The 17,117-nt window shown below is 43.5% G+C and overlaps 1 protein-coding gene across 6 annotated transcripts in view; it reads left to right on the top strand.

Annotated features, from left to right (window-relative positions):
• The window catches only part of LIMS1 (LIM zinc finger domain containing 1), a 77,881-nt gene extending 61,429 nt beyond the window's left edge, over positions 1-16,452 (top strand). For 4 of the 6 annotated variants that reach the window (XM_044283823.1, XM_044283826.1, XM_044283824.1 and 1 more), the window contains exons 3-11: positions 2,002-2,068; positions 3,775-3,895; positions 4,992-5,141; positions 5,281-5,431; positions 6,166-6,258; positions 7,006-7,054; positions 8,065-8,140; positions 10,065-10,235; positions 14,742-16,452. In XM_044283823.1, the coding sequence (XP_044139758.1) occupies positions 2,002-2,068; positions 3,775-3,895; positions 4,992-5,141; positions 5,281-5,431; positions 6,166-6,258; positions 7,006-7,054; positions 8,065-8,140; positions 10,065-10,206 (849 nt within the window). In that variant the 3' untranslated portion in view covers positions 10,207-10,235; positions 14,742-16,452. The remainder of the gene's footprint in view (positions 1-2,001; positions 2,069-3,774; positions 3,896-4,991; positions 5,142-5,280; positions 5,432-6,165; positions 6,259-7,005; positions 7,055-8,064; positions 8,141-10,064; positions 10,236-14,741) is intronic. The other 2 variants (XM_044283825.1, XM_044283821.1) reach the window with 1 other exon arrangement.
• Positions 16,453-17,117: the final 665 nt, after the last annotated feature.

Raw genomic sequence — 17,117 nt, 5'->3', positions numbered from 1 at the left:
AGGCCTCTTGCACACGAACGTGTTTTTTTGTTTTGTTTTTGTTTGTTTCCTTTTATGCGTTCTGTATACGGAACCATTAATTTTAATGAGTCCGCAAAAAAAACGGAATGTACTCCGTATACATTCCGTTTCCGTATTTCTGTTTTTCCGTTCCATTCAAAGATAGAACATGTCCTATTATTGTCCGCATAACTGACAAGGATAGGACTGTTCTATCAGGGGCCAGCTGTTCCGTTCCGCAAAAAAACGGAATGCACACAGACGTCATCCATATTTTTTGCGGATTCCGTTTTATGAAAAAGCCATTTGGTCGTGTGCAAGAGGCCTTAAAGGTCGCAAGGCCATTAACGATACAGACCAATGAAACAGTGTGGTCCTCACTTAATTAGAGCCCCCTGCGGCTGTGCCATGTGGTCATATCCCTAAAGGACCCTTGAATCATCGTTGGCGAGAAGGAGAGCATCTTGTGTGGATGAGATTGCTTGTCCCCATACAGTGGAGACGATTGCTACTTGTAAATTTAGCTCTCCCCTCTACTTAACTACTGGCAGGTATTGGGAATGAATGGTTTGGTTCCGATAATTGTCTTGTAAAAGGACCTAAAGATCTGAGCATCATTCCAGGAAAAGAGATGTAGAGCTGGCTATAGACATGAGATGGCGGACTCCCGATTGGCTATCCACTAGGTTTAGCTGGCAGCGTGAAGCCTCCTGCCAAGGACTTATTAGAAGTCTGTGGGTGCCCTAATACCACTTTTTTTGGGTGCTCTGCTGTCTGTGCATGTGCAGATTTCTTCCTTTGGATTTTTTTGACACCCTGCTAATCTCTATAACGAGGAGTCTGAAACTTCCCCTTACTGCTGAGCGGAGTGGTGAAGACTGTCCCATAGACTTTCTATTAAGGCTGTCTACAGTACCGTGCTCGGCAGTGAAGAGAAGCAGCGCTCAGCTGCACACTTCAGACTGCTTGTTATAGAGATTAGCGGGACCCTCGCTAAATCCCACTGCTTACCCCGCCAGGCGCCACCCGGTGAGGATCGCTTGCTACTGCAGGATTCTTCCTCTTAACTTCAGAGTGGTGTGCTGAATGGTCCGGCAGCCCGATGTAGATGAGCAGCAGACACAACACTTCCCAATGTGCTGCAAGATCAGCCAGAAATGCGAACACCTACTACACCTCTCCCCGGACCAAAAGCTCCGCCCACTACTCCCACCATCATCCCCATGCTATTTCCTCCCACACAGCTGGATATGACGAGCAGTGGACTCCGCATACCCTGCTTGTGGATTGAGGGCGTCAGCCAGCCCATGGGTCTGACATCACGACCATTTGGGTGGGGATTCTTACAGAGGGGATCATGGGAGGCCTGGTGGTGATGTCAGAGGAAATCCAGTCTCCAGGGAGGGCTCAGTTGTGTGACCACTCTACCGCCAGCAGTACCTTCAAGTAGTGACTTTCTTCCTGCAGTCAGATGCGGTAAAAGCGGGGAAAAAAAACTTTATTTTATCCTCTGTATGCGCTAGTCATGCTGGAAGTCAAGGGGGTAGCGGCCTCCTTGCTTCAAGTCAAGCTAAGCGCGTCCCCTTCCCTGCCCCTTCTCCTGTGACTGACAGCGCTTATGCAGAGAGTTCTGCTGGCTTTGCCGAACAGCCGTCTGTAAGTCACAGGCGAAGGGGCAGGGAAGGGGACACTGCTTAGCATGACTGGAAAATAGTGCGCGCAGGGGATAAAAAAAATTCTATATATTTTTTTTTTCATGCGTTTACCGCATCTGACTGCAGGAAGAAAGTCATCGTTAGAAACACACTGCCGGCTACTTGAAGGTACTGCTGGCGGTTTGGGGTGGTTTTTCCCACTGATAGTTTCCCTTTAAGGACTAAAATCCCTTGCGTTATGAAGCGGTTATGGGTGATACAGTGACTGAAACATAAAATAGTGGAGGCCCTGCTCCTATGAGCTTACGAATACAAGAATTAGTAACTTATACATTCTGAATTTCAGTTTGAGGGACGGAAGTACTGTGAACACGATTTCCAAATGCTCTTCGCCCCATGCTGCCACCAGTGCGGTAAGCCTGTTTGTATTTTTTTCCTTTCAGCTATTGTTCACTTACTGCAGAATATACATTGGGAAACTGAATGTCCCAATTAGGGATGAGCGAATCGACTTCGGATGAAACCAAAGTCGATTCACCTAAAACTTCCTTTCAATACTGTACGGAGTGAGCTCTCTGTACAGTATTAGAATGTATTGGCTCCGATGAGCCGAAGTGGTACCTTGGAACCGAACCGGAGTTCGGGAAATGTTTTTTTATAGTATAAATCAATTTCTAAAGTTATTATACTAAGTCTCGCGAGACTTTGCTAAGTTATAACTTTGGCTCATCTGAGCCAATCCATTCTAATGCTGTACAGAGCGCTCTCTCCGTACAGTATTGAAACAAAGTTTTATGCGAATTGACTAGTCCCAATATATTTGTATGTAATTCCAGGAGGATATAGTAGGATTCACTAGGTCATCAAAACTTTCTAATTGGGGACGTATTGTTCCTGGTTCTTCTGACACATTTTATCTGCGCTGCATTACCAGATGTAGACAGTATTAGGCTACTTTCACACTTGCATTCAGAGCGGATCCGTCTGGTGTCTGCACAGACGGATCCGCTCCTATAATGCAGACGATGGGATCCGTTCAGAACGGATCCGTCTGCATTATACTTTAGAAAAAATTCTAAGTGTGAAAGTTGCTCAGACGGATCCGTCCAGACTTTACATTGAAAGTCAATGGGGGACGGATCCGTTTGAAAATTGAGCCATATTGTGTCACCTTCAAACGGATCCGTCTCCATTGACTTACATTGTAAGTCTGGACTGATCCGTTTGCCTCCGCACAGGCCAGGCGGAGCGGAGGACAAACGGTGCAAGACTGATGCATTCTGAGCGGATCCGCATCCACTCAGAATGCATTAGGGCAGTACGGATGCGTTAGGGGCCGCTTGTGAGAGCCTTCAAACGGAACTCGCAAGCGGAGCCCCGAACGCTAGTGTGAAAGTAGCCTTACAGATGTCATAAATCGGTCTATGGCCTCTCTGACATTTGAAGGCTATGGACACCCCTGGGTGCTTTTTTTTTTTTTGTATTGCATTGTACTTCTTTTGTGCTATACATTTTTCAAGCAGTCTTTATTAAAAAGAAATTGAAACTGTTTGTCCTCCACAGTCCATAACTATTTATCTACACTGCAGGCTGCTCTGTCTCCTTCACAGTGAAATCCATCAGATGAAGGTTCTGCAGCCTCGGGGTGTAACCCTTATTTCTGGGTAAATACTCATTAAAGGTGAATTCAGTTTCAATTTGATAAGAATTCCACGGGAATGAGTGTTTATGAGCCCTCGGCAATGCAGAAATAAGGGCTACAGACTGAGACTATATTCACGCAACGTTCAAAACAATTGCTTGTCTATGGCACCCATGCATTGGAGTCTATGAGAAAAGAATCTAATGATTGCTTGTTATAGTTCCCTAGGGGATCTATATATAAAAAAAATATATATATATTTAAAAAAAAGTTGTATATTTTATACATAATGTATTTTATAGAAAAACATGTATCTGTGTTCACTTTTGTGTATTTATGTGGCAATGGCCATGTCTGATTGTTTTATTACACCATTATAACAACGTATTATCTTTTGATTTGTTGGTATCCATATCTCCAGCACGTGCTGTTACGTTGTGCTTCTGCCATATAAATAAACCTTTCATCCATCTCAAGGTGAATTCATCATTGGCCGTGTTATCAAGGCAATGAATAACAGCTGGCACCCTGAGTGTTTCCGCTGTGATATCTGTCAGCAAGTCCTGGCAGACATTGGCTTCGTCAAGAATGCAGGCAGGTGAGTGACTGTGTCCCAAGCTGACCAGACAGAGATTTCTATGTGTGCTCAGAAGTTGTGTGTACATGACTAATGTGGTATTAAATTTGGCAAGAAGAAATCAGATTTTTAAATTGGCATTTGGCACTTTTGCCAGTACTAAGAAGAAGGTAAGTCCATGAGAGGCTATGGTAGATCACACATTTGTAGGCTCTTTACGTTTTTAGGCTACTCACAAGTTTGTTAATTTGCCTACTGCACAATTTAAAGGCTATGTACACTTTTGGGGGCAATTTTTATTATTATTATTGTATTGTACTAATTTTAAGCTAAAAAATATATTTTTGAATTGGTCTTTATTAAAAATGTTGAGCCCCTTTCTCTGAACAGCCTCGAGATTCTCTTGTAGCATGCTCTAAACTTTTTTACTGTGTCCTGTCAGACAGCTCAGCTGATGGCTCCTTATCTCTGACCTTATAAACACTCATTATAGCTCAATTCTTAAGGTGGACTTACATGTACAGAGAACCAATCCATTATCGGGAAGAAAACGTTCCTTCCTGATAACTGGCTGCTCGATAGTGTAGGCAAAGAACTGCTTTTACTTGCAGCGATCACCTCCACAATATGAGAGCGGCTATTGATGATTTACTTCCCAGCACTAATGACCGTTTCACTTGTTGAATGAGAGTTTCACTCATTCATCTGGTGATCGGCAGATTGTCGGGAACAAGTGTTTGCAGGAACGTTTGTCCCTGATAATCTACCTAAATGTCTGCATATGTAGATCCACCATTATCTTACTGATAAGAATATGGCTTAAATAAGTAATGTAGAAATAAGGGTTATTAGATGAGGCACAAAGTGAAAGTACAGTTCACACAGCTAGAAAAAGTTAACAAAGACCAATTGAGAAAAAAACATTTTGGCCAAAATTAATAAAAGGCAATGCTAAAAAAAAATTGCCCCCAAAGGTGTACATAGCCTTTAAACTGGCAGAAAATCGGACCATGCCACTAGATAAGGGGCTTTGATTACACTCCTAGATGTGGTAAAGTGACTGTTGCATTACTTGCTGCTGGCATAACTAATTTAATCATGAAATGTATTCTTCCAGACATCTGTGTCGTCCTTGTCACAACCGAGAGAAAGCCAGGGGCCTGGGGAAGTACATCTGTCAGAAGTGCCACGCCATAATTGACGAGCAACCACTAATATTCAAGAATGATCCTTACCATCCTGATCACTTCAACTGTGCCAACTGCGGGTATGGTTTCTTATGGAGACACTGTTGTAAATGCTAAAAAAAAAATTGTATCGTGCACTGAGGTTGTTTTCTCTGGATTTGGTCATATTTTCAGAAATATCTTTTAATATACATATCTGACTATTTGCTTTTTCTCTAGCAAGGAACTCACTGCTGATGCTCGCGAGTTGAAAGGAGAACTCTACTGCCTGCCCTGCCATGACAAGATGGGCGTTCCAATTTGTGGAGCCTGCAGGAGGCCAATTGAAGGGCGAGTGGTGAACGCAATGGGAAAGCAATGGCATGTGGAGGTAAGAGGGAAAAGGTTAAGGGTAACTAAGCTGAAAATGTGCTTCTGGAAACAACCTATGAATATGCATTCTCAATAGTCAGTCTCGCTGCACCTCTGACAAAAAGAAATGTTTTCCCTTCCAATGCAACCCTTACCTGCTTGGTAACAGGGGGTCAGGTACCCCATTCTTAGGATCAGTGGGAGTGAATGAAGATCAGATATGCCAGTAATTAGTTTAAGAAGTGGAGATAGGGCTGATGGTAGATATGAGCATGTCTCCCAGCTATGCTGTTTGAATGTACTGGTTTTGCTTCCCCCTTTAATTTCTTTATATTTTTGTTATATTTGTACCAGAATAAGATTGTATGGAAATGGTCAGAACCCAAGTCACCTGGATGTTTACTTACCTTGAAATTCCTCATCCATGGTATCATGGAGGGTCCAACTCGGCCCCCAGATCCCTACCAATTTAATGTATTGCCCTTAAGAAGCCATTCGAGAACCCCTTTACCTTTTTACCTGTGTGGTATCTGTTTTTAAAGCGTGTAGCGCACACATCAGCGGAGCGGTTTAACGGATCCATGTGCCCAATCTGAGACGAGTCATGTGAATGAGCTCTAAGACATAAGGAAAATCCCACTTTCAGCAACAAATTATGGACGTCCACAAAGATGTATTTAATGCATATACTGTATTATACATTAAGCCTTTTGTTTTTTTATGATTTTTTATTTTATTTATTTTTTCCCACAGCACTTTGTATGTGCGAAGTGTGAAAAGCCTTTCTTGGGCCATCGTCACTATGAGAGGAAGGGTCTGGCTTACTGTGAGACTCATTACAACCAGGTCAGTGACCGTCCTTCACTTGTGTGTATAGAGATGGGGCTTTCTTCAGTGACTGATTTGGATCAAACTCTATTTTCAGCATTTAGGCTACTTTCACTCTCACGTTTTGGTTTCTGTTTGTGAGATCCGTTTAGGGCTCTCACAAGCGGTCCAGAAGCAGTTTTGCCCTAATGCATTCTGAATGGATAAGGATCCGCTCAGAATGCATCAGTTTGCCTCCGTTCCGTCTCCATTCCGCTTTGGAGGAGGTCACGCTTTTTGGTATCCGCCTGACGATGCGGAGGCAAACAGATCCGTCCTGACTTACAATGTAAGTCAATAGGGACAGATTTGTTTTCACAGACACAATGCAAAACGGATCCGTCCCCCATTGACTTTTAATGGTGTTCTAGAAGGATCCGTTTTGGCTATGTTAAAGATAATACAAACTGATCCGTTCTGAACGGATGCATGCAGTTGTATTATCGGTGCGGATCCGTCTGTGCAGATCCATGACAGATCAGCACCAAATGCGAGTGTGAAAGTAGCCTTACTGTGGTCTCCTGTGACTGTATTCTGGGCTACCTCATGAAGCCCCTGATGGAGCTTTCAATGCTTCCATTAGTGGCAGACTGAGATTTCCTTGTAAATGATCACTAGGTTAACAAGGCAGTGTATGCGTTTGATCAATGTGACTACAATGATGTCTTCATGCTATTTTACATGATGAGAGATGCATATTATTAACATTTTCCTTTATTTCCTCAGCTTTTTGGAGATGTTTGCTTCCACTGCAACCGTGTAATTGAAGGCGATGGTAAGTGTGATTAAAAAGATCTCTTGGTATACGAAATGTGCAATATTTGTATTGTTCTATTGCTTTATTATTCTTCGACCCAGATATGTGTTTTATTGTACATGAAAATTTTTATTTCAATAAAAAGTATATTTGATAAAAAAAAATAAAAAATCTTGGTGCCTGGAGTTGAATTGGCTTTTGTTACAAAAAGAAGTTTAGCACAAAGAGTAATACGGTGTGTGGTGATCGGCAGGGGGAGAAGCGAAGTGCTATACGAGTGGGGTGTATGGATACGCACATACAGGATATCCATTGCAGAGGTGGATAATACTTGATTCCTGGTGCAGTATTTGGTTCTAAAATGGTTCACAAATGCTCCTGCTTGCGTGTTGTCTATAATGTATTCCTATGAGACCGTGATGGCTGGCAGGCAGAGGAAATGCGCAGTATCCGTAGTGTGTATTGCTTGTTTGCATAACTGATGGTAAAATGTGAGCAACTTTTTCTGGGATCAAGTGTCTAGTCTATCTTCTAGTTGTTTGAGTGTCCTATAAAACCGTAGTCATCTGTTCATTACATTGCTCCTGAAATATCAGAAGTGCGTCAATTAAAATCTTTATGACAATTAATTCAAATTGCATTTTAGTTTTACAGATGAAAAGTTAGGGTTCTTTCAGATGAGCGTGTCCTGTGTGGGAATTACCCGTTATGGACACTGCTCGTTTCTCAGGAGTGTACGGCATTATACTGATTTATAATGCAGTGTGTCTCTGCCTGACCTTACTGCTACAGAATTATACTGACAGTAGATACAGGTCAGGAAGAGAGACACTGCATTATAAATCCGCACAATGCTGTGCGCGCTCCTGAGAAACGAGCAGTGTCCCTAAAGCAGAATCACGCTCACACAGAGGATTTGCTCAGTCTTAAACAGCCCTAATGCTCAGCTCAATATCAAGCTAAAAAGCTGATTTATCACCATTTCTCTATGAACTTTAAAGATGCTACTATCCTTTTATTTTTCACAGTTGTGTCTGCCCTGAACAAGGCCTGGTGCGTAAACTGTTTTGCTTGTTCCACCTGCAACACAAAGTTAACCCTCAAGTAAGTTATTAATCTAACTTGAATTTTTTTTTAAATACAGTTCTAGAAGTCTTAGGCCTCTGTATCTTTGGTCTATTTCTGATCCACATTTTCTGCAGTTTATACACCTCCCTATTTATTTCTATGGCACTGCAAAATGTGCGGAGCGCACAGGTGCCTTCATGTGCTTTCTGCATCCGTGTGTCCGTCCCGCAAATTTAGAACATGTACTATTCCTCTCAGCGGACTGCAAAGTATACGTGATCATGTGAACAGATCCGGTTGTATTATCTTTAAAATGACCAAGACTGATCCAGCACTAAAACAATTGTAAGTTAATAGGTGCCGGATCAGTTTTCTTTTGTGTCCGAGAAAATGGATCCGGCACCATTGACTTACATTGTGTGTCGTGACTAATCCGTCTTTCTCCGATTCCCATGCCAGACATAAAAAGGCTGCTTTATTCTGTCTGCGATGGGGACGCAACCAAACAGAATGGAATGCATTCTGGTGCACTCTGTTACGTTCACTTCAGTTTTGTCCCTATTGACAATGAATGGGGACAAAATGGAAGCGTTTTCCTCCTCTATTGAGATCCTATGACTGATCTCAACAGTGGAAAGGGAAAGCTCGGATGTGAAAGTAGCCTTAGGGTAACTTTCACACTAGCGGTAGGACGGATCTGACAGGCTGTTCACCCTGTCGGATCCGTCCAGCTGCTATTTCACCGTGCCGCCACTCCGTCCTCATTGACTATTATGGGGACGCGGGCAGAGCTCAGGCGCTGCACGGCGAGAGGCGGCCGAACTAAAAAGTCGGACATGCAGTACTTTTAGTCCGGCGGCCTCTTGCCGTGCGCTCCGCTGGAGCTCCACCCCCGTCCCCATTATAGTCAATGGGGACGGAGCGGCGGCACGGCGAAATAGCGGCAGGACGGATCCGACAGGGTGAACAGCCTGTCAGATCCGTCTTGCCGCTAGTGTGAAAGTACACTTAGAGACTTAACAGAGAGAAACTATAATGGAAAGTTTTACATTTCTTGTATATTGACTTATAGGATAGCTGCCTTACAGTCTGGTGGCATTAGAGGCAGAGCTTGTTAAGAGCTCATTTGCATCCCTTCCCTCCTTGTATATTTTCGGCCTGCTCTTGTTTTTTTCTTACAAATACTGATGGAAAATACTTACTATGTGAAAGTGGCCGAAGGCTGTGTTCACATCTACGTTGGGTTCTTAAGAACAGATATTGGCACATGCAGCTTTATATTTCCCATCATAATTAATATCTAACACGTCCAATGCAGGTTATAATATAGCCTTGAAAGAATTCTTTTTGGAACTGTTAGCAATGATGCCCAGTCCTTTGGCTAGGTGATTGATGTTTGCTTGAGGGTTCTACTTCCAGGACCCCAGCTGATCGACATAATGTATAAGCCGCAGCTCTCCTTCAGGAACATTGTGGAATAACCCAAGAATTGGCTTCATATGTCATTCAACCTGTTTAGAAGCTCATGACTTGGTGGACATCAGGGTTTCAGCCATCCTGTGAATTCCCAAATCCATGATTGGGAGAAAAATAAAGCCATTATACCTTTTGTCAGGTAGAGCTAGCCTGCTCATCACTAGTTTCCTATACTGCAAGTGTAAAAAAAATGTATAAATAAAAATATGAAGCAAAAGCTTCATAATTCTACTCACTACTGGCTTGCTCTGCCCCCTGCTGGCCTACAAAGGAACAGTTATTTGCAGTGTCCTCTAAATATCAATTCATTCTGTCCAAATAAGGATCTGCTGACTGTACGGATGTTTCTTGTGTGTATCAGTCGCCTGGACTCTTTTAGTGCTTTTTTTTTTTTTTTTTTTTCTTCTTTTAATTCTCTGCTGTTTTCTTATTCGATCTCTTTCTATCACATCTTCTGTTCTTTCTTTTCCTTCCACTCTCAAAGACATAAATTTGTAGAAATAGATTTAAAGCCCACTTGCAAGTCCTGTTATGAAAAGTTGCCTGATGAATTTAAACGACGTCTTTCCAAGTTATCAAAAGATGGCAAAGATAAAGGCAAAAAGAAAAAAGGATCCTGCCTGTGATCGCTCTTTCTTCTTTCCTGGTCACATGGGTTAGTGGCCTGCCTGTGTGTAAATGTTCCCCTACTAACCTCTGGACATCTACTGCATATACAGATAGTATATGATAGCTACAGTATTCCAAATATCGGATGAGGAAGTAACAAGTCTTCTATGGAAGATATTGTATTTATAAACTCTATAATATGTACAAAAATAGGAAATAAAAAGGAAAAAAACTAAATGCTTAGCGACTGTTCTGGAGAATTACAGCTATCTCATATTCCCATAGGGGTTGCTTCAAGTAGGATGCGTGTCACCTTAAAGAGGACCTGTTACCTCTCCCGACATGTCTGTTTTAGTTATTACTTGCATCTCCCTTGTGATAACAATTCTGCAGCATCTGTTCTTATGACTCTATGATGGGCCATTTCTTTATTATTTCTGCTAAAAGTTATGAATGAAGGCCCAGATGGTTGTTACCAGTCGAGGGAGGGGGAAGGTGTCCCTGCACAAACTGATTGGATTGTGTCAGACTGTGCAGGGACACACCCATCTGGACCTTCATTACAAACTACCGTATTTTTCGCCCTATAAGACGCACCTAGGTTTTTGAGGAGGAAAATAAGAAAAAAAACATTTAACCAAAAGGTGTGCTTTTGGTGGGTTTTGAACTAATGCTGGTCTGTGCATGACACTATTATGGGGGATCTGTGGATGATGCACTGTTATGGAGGTGATCTGTGGATGGCACTGTTATGGAGGGGGATCTGTGGATGGCACTGCTATATATGTGTCACCCACAGATCCCCCACCCCATAACAGTGCCATCCACATATCCCCCACCCCATAATAGTGGCATCCACAGATGCCCTAATATACCATAGCTAAACCTGTGGGAGGGAGGAGGAGCTGATGTCATGCAAATGCAGCGGGGCCGGTGCGGTCACTGTACTCCGGCCCCACCGCTCACTCACTGCTTTATTGCTTAAACCTTTTATAATAATAACTTTCATTGAAGTTCCAATCCCCAGCCCTATCTGTACTACTTACAAAATGTCCTGTAGCAGGCAGAGCAGGACGGCCGGCCGTAACTCACTGACGTCACGTGCCTGCGCCGCCTACTTTATGAATGACGTGACGTCAGTGAGTTCCGGCCGCCCACCCTGCCTGCTACAGAACATTTTGTAAGTAGTACAGATAGGGCTGGGGATCGGAAGTTCAATGAAAGTTATTATTATAAAAGGGTTAAGCAATAAAGCAGTGAGTGAGCGGTGGGGCCGGAGTACAGTGACCACACCGGCCCCGCTGCATTTGCATGATACCGGCCCCTACTCCCTCCCCCCTCCAGCTGATACATCGCAGTCTGCGATGTGAAATGGCAGCATTCGCCCCATAAGACGCTTTGGGGGGGGGGGGCGTCTTATGTGGCGAAAAATACGTACTAGTATTTCATTCATAACCTTTAGCAGGAATAATATAGGCATGGAACATGATAAAACATAAGAATAGATGCTCCAGAATTGTTGTTACATGGGCATGTCAGGAGACATTACAGGTCCTCTTTAAAACTAACCCTTCCTTTAATTTTTGTGTAACTATGCAGTGAAGTAACAATGAGTCAAGAGGTGAAATTTGCAGTGGGGTTTATAGCATCACCAGTAAAGACCATGGTGTTCACAACCTGTCGTATAAAATGTACAATTACACTGTTGCTGTAGAGTAGCTGGCTGGTGGGAATTTCACATGTCTCATAAAAATCTAAGACCTACGAAAGGAGGAACCTGCCTTCCCGTGCTATAAGATTGCCTCTGCAGTAATATCAGAGCAGAGGGACAGCGTGTAATACATAGGGGAATGGATGCAGCAGCTGCAGAACAGAAGACAAGTGAGCCATTCATATGTACATAATCCATTGACGGAGAGACTGTCCTTTCTGAGCAGATCACACTGTCCAAGTCTCGTCGGGCAAAGCGGAAGTAAAGAATGTGCTTTTTTTATAGGTCGTGGTCTTTTACACTCTTGCTTTTTATTTTGCATGCATTTTCTTGTGATAACTTTAAATGCAGATGTTGTGGTTTGCATAACCCTCCTATTGTATGATCGCATTGCCAATGAGTTGAGGAGCTTTTTTTAACTATTACCGTGTCCCCCCAAAAATAAGCCTTTCCCCGTTAATAATACCAACCCCTCTTTTTTTTGGCGACCCTGTCTTATTTTCGGAGAAACACGGTAAACAGAAGTCATTTTGAGGCAGATTAATGAAAACTTGTCTAAAGAAAAACTATTTTTGCCCACGGCAGCCAATCACAGAACCCACTGATGAATTACTATGGACAGCAAAGACAGTATTTCTTTTAGACAATTTCATAAATCTTCCCCCATTGAGTTGAATTTCTTTTCAGACTTTCTTTGGTTCCATCAATTTCTGGAAAGCTGGGTGACAACTGGTAATGGCACTATTCTGGTTCTGACAGGTGTCGGCAATGCTGAGAAGCCTGGGCACGAATTGACTGGTGGCCAGATCTGCCAATTTCATTTGGACTGGATTTCCACTGATGGCAGATGTTGGGGAGAAAGAAGGGTCTGGCCGTTACACCCTTTTGTTCTCGAGGGAGATATGATTACTAACCTCTCCTTATTGAGAACACAAGAACTCCGGCTGGGGATGCATGTTTATGTGGGGGTTGGGAGTTATATAGCTATCTGAGGCTATGTTCACATCTGTGTCAGAGGCTACATAAGGGACAATTTTTTAACCTGCCAAAAAATATGGGACACAATAGCGCATTCAAAACCCTATGGACCCTATTATAATCAATGGGGTCCATTCAGCAATGTTGGTATTAGAGTTGTTGCGATACCAAATTTTTGATTCGGTTTCAATACCATGAAAAAGTATTGCGATACTCGATACCTCGCGAAAAAATAAACCAAAAAAGCCACGTGCATTCCGCATTTTTAAAAATGGCGAATTTTTTATCAGGGTGAATAGGACTTCACACTGTCCCTGCTGTCCCTGCTGCACTGTCCCTGCTGCTCTGTGCACACAGCATCAGGGATGTTACCATGGCAGCCAGGGCTTCAGTGGCGTCCTGGCTGCCATGGTAACCGATCAGAGCCCCAGGATTACACTGCTGGGGCTCCGATCAGAAGCTGCCACTGCACCACCAATGAGGGGGGGAGAGGGGACCCTGTGGCCACTGCCACCAATGATTTTAATGGGGTGGGGGGTTTAGGGCGCACTGATAATTACCCCTTAATACAGGAGGCGGGTACTGGCAGCAGATCAGCGGCAGTTAACCCCTCAGGTGCCGCACCTGCAGGGTTAACTGCAGCTGATCGCAGCTCCCTGTCGGGGGCAGGGTGCCAGCAATGCGATTCTGCTGCCGGCACCTGCCCCCTGTATTATTATGTGTTAAGACGTGGGTCCAGACTTTAAGTATTAGGCTACACAGAGCGGCACCTAGCGATGTCCCAGCACTTACTATTATTCCTGGGCGCCGCTCTGTTCGCCCGCAGTGCCCCATTACTGTCTCCTGCTCCATATGCTAATTACTATCGGAGCAATGGGGAGGAGACATCAGCTTCTCCCCTGGCTGTAGCGCTGTCCAATCGCAGCGCAGGGAGAAGGAACGCCCACTAGAGAAGCTGATGTCTCCTCCCTATTGCTCGGATAGTAATTAGCATATGGAGCAGGAAAGGAGACAGTAATGGGGCACGGAGGGCGAACGGAGAGGCGCCCAGGAATAATAGTAAGTGCTGGGACATTGCTGGGCGCCGCTCTGTGTCATGTTCAGAGATACTAGACTGCGCAGCCCAGTATCCAAAAAATGGAAATCCTGGTATCGTATTGATACCGGGACAAAGGTATCGAAACGTCAATACCCGCAACAACCCTAGTTGGTATCAGATATGTGCCATTAAGTCCATTGTTCTGCCCACACAGGGGCAGACTGGGAACTTAGAGTGGCCCTATTTTGTAGTTGGGTCCAAATTGAAAGAAGGCGGGGGTCCAAATACCATATTGGGGCACTTTATACCATCCCAACAGAGCCACTAAAACAAACTGCCACTCTGTGGTGGTCAGTATCAGCTGCAATGCTCTGCCCTCCTACTCCAGTTGCCTCCGAACGGCAATACAGTTGAATTCGGGAGTCAGGAGGTGAGCGTCAGATCATTACCTGCCTGGTGGCTGTGAGGAGGGTTCTGGAAGCCCCCTGGGAAGTTTCGTTGGAGGGTTCTGGCAGCCCCCTGGGAAGTTTCGTTGTAGGGTCTATGGCCAGACTGGTTCCCCTATAACGAAGTAGAACAACGGAATGAACAACACTGGTGTGAACCCAGACTAATGTGACCAGCCTTGTATGATTTGGGGTTAAAAACAAAGATAAGGTGTGGAAAACAGTCGTGGTGACCATACTTGTCACTCAGGTAATCAAGAACCAGATATGACTAAGAAACAGCTAATTTTTCTCAGTATTGGATGGCATGCGGTTATATTATGCTTGTCATGTGTTATTCTGTCGTCTTTAGTGATCACATATTATTTTATTTTTAAGGAACAAGTTTGTGGAATTTGACATGAAGCCGGTGTGTAAGAAATGCTATGAGAAGTTCCCCCTGGAGTTAAAGAAACGGCTCAAAAAGCTCTCGGAAACCATAGCGAGAAAATAACCATTTCCTGTGTATGGTATAGAAGACTGTCGGCAGGGTGCAGCACGCCAGTCCAGCGCCGATCATACATTCTACTTGACTGTTACCTGCACTAACATTCACGCAATATATTTATCTGCATGATAGCTGTATTAAACTACAACGCACAGGCTATTTATTCCCTCACCTCATTAATACCTTTTTGCCTTGCTGCAGTCCACAGCAGCAGAATCCAGCGTCCTTTATGTATTGCTATGTTTCACGTCACCATGTGTAGATCAGTATTACTCCACTAAAACACTGTAAAATGTGACTGAAAAGCTCACGCTCTAGAGTAAGCGATCTTCTATGCATTTGTGCATACAGCGAGAACTGGCCATAGACTACTTAGCGTCCCGGGACCCCAGGTTAGCTCAGATATGTCATGTTCTGAACACTTTTAAGCAGGTGGGTTACATGCGGTCTGTTGCTGAAGAGTATATGCTGCTTTATAGTCTCATCTCTTATATTTGTACTATAAGACACGTACAGCATCTCAAGAGTATACGCAAAAACCCATTGAAAAGCGGCTATAGACCTGGCTGTCGGGCTCCTGATGTCTGACTGCATTTTGGACTTGCCTTGCACAACCAGTGCATCACTAGTGCCTTTACCCAAGTGCGTTAGACAGCAAAGCCATCTCTACTCGCAGTGAAAACCAGAAAAGGGAACCATGGAAAGCACCATTACCAGAGCATTGAGAATACTTGAATTTCACTTGTGCTCTGCAGTCTGCATGTCATTCCCATTCATTGCTTTATATTGTTTATTTTGTGCCTTAAACCTCCATTTCCTCCTAACCTTATACTCATAGTCACTATTTGGATATATATGGTAATTTTAAAGCTTTTGATTATTTCTACTATGCAGTAAACACAGTGCTGTTCATTCCCAGGCAGCATGCTTTTATCTTGAACATGTGAAGTATTTTTATTGCAGATTATCCACATACTTATTGTTATGTAGTCTTGACTTTATATGTAATGCCCAATCTGTACTCTAATGTGTAAGATGATTTGATCAGCTTTTTACACACCCATATACCACCGTTCTTGGAGAAACGGCTAAAACCTTTATAGAGGATGTGTCTGTCTTGTCTTTATATTGAGACTTGAGTTTATTAGGAGTTGTAGAAATTATGGTATTAAAAAAATATATAATATTTTTTATTTTTCCCTTAAAGGGGTTGTCCAACATATTTTCAGACTCCAGCAGCTGGGTCCTGGCTCCATTGCCCGTTCTGCAGCTCCTGGGTGTGCCAACATCAACATCCAATCACTGGCTGCAGCGTTGACGTGTCACCCATGTGGCACGTGACCCAGTGACATGCTGCATGGCTTCAGTGGTCATGTGCCCCGTGTGAAAACGGGTGTTGATGTGAGCACACTTGGGAGCTGTGAAGTGATGGAGCCGGAACCCAGCAGCTGGGGTCACACATGATCGCCGCCTGTCCAGCAATGCTGTGGGTTCTGATGAAAAATGCAAGGTGAACAACCCCTTTGAAAACAAACTAATGCAACAATATAATCTGAATATTTTTATAAATTCATTAATAAAATCTATACACTTAAAGTGAAATTGTGTTGCTGTGCTTTTTAGTAAACAAACACTATTAGGGCAGTGCTCTGACAAAGTATTTGCTCCCTTCCCTTTCCATATTCTGTCACACTTGAATGTTTCTGATCAAATTGCTTTTAATGTTAAAGGGGTATTCCGGTTACATTAAGTTTATTCCCTATCCACAGGATAGGGGGTAACTATTAGATTGGTAGGGGTCCCAGCAGTAGGACCCCCACCAATCACAAGAACGAGGGTCCTGTACCCCTCTGAAATGAACGGACCGGCTGGTCCGGCATGCCTGCTCCATTAATTTCTGTAGAAGTTCCGGAGATAGATGAGCGCTATACTCGGTTATTTACGAAACTCTCATAGAAATGAGTGGAGTGGCAGCAGGCATGCCGGTCCGTTCATTTCAGGAGGATACAGGACCCCCCTTCTTATGATCGGTGGTGGTCCCAGCAGTAGGACCCCCACCAATCTAATAGTTACCCCCTATTCTGTGGATAGGGAATAACTTAATGTAACCGGAATACCCCCTTTTTTTAAAGATAACTCACGTGAACCTAAAACCCTGGTTTTTAAATTATAGAAGACAATTTATTGTACAATCAACCCTACCTGTGAAAAAATAATTGCCCCCTAGCTACTAAATCAACCAGTTAAAGGGGTTATCTGGTAATTAG

Source organism: Bufo gargarizans, chromosome 3 (genome assembly GCF_014858855.1).
Source record: "Bufo gargarizans isolate SCDJY-AF-19 chromosome 3, ASM1485885v1, whole genome shotgun sequence".
NCBI lineage: Eukaryota > Metazoa > Chordata > Amphibia > Anura > Bufonidae > Bufo > Bufo gargarizans.
Note: the sequence above shows the minus strand (reverse complement) of the source record. Positions and strands in the feature narration are given on the sequence as shown.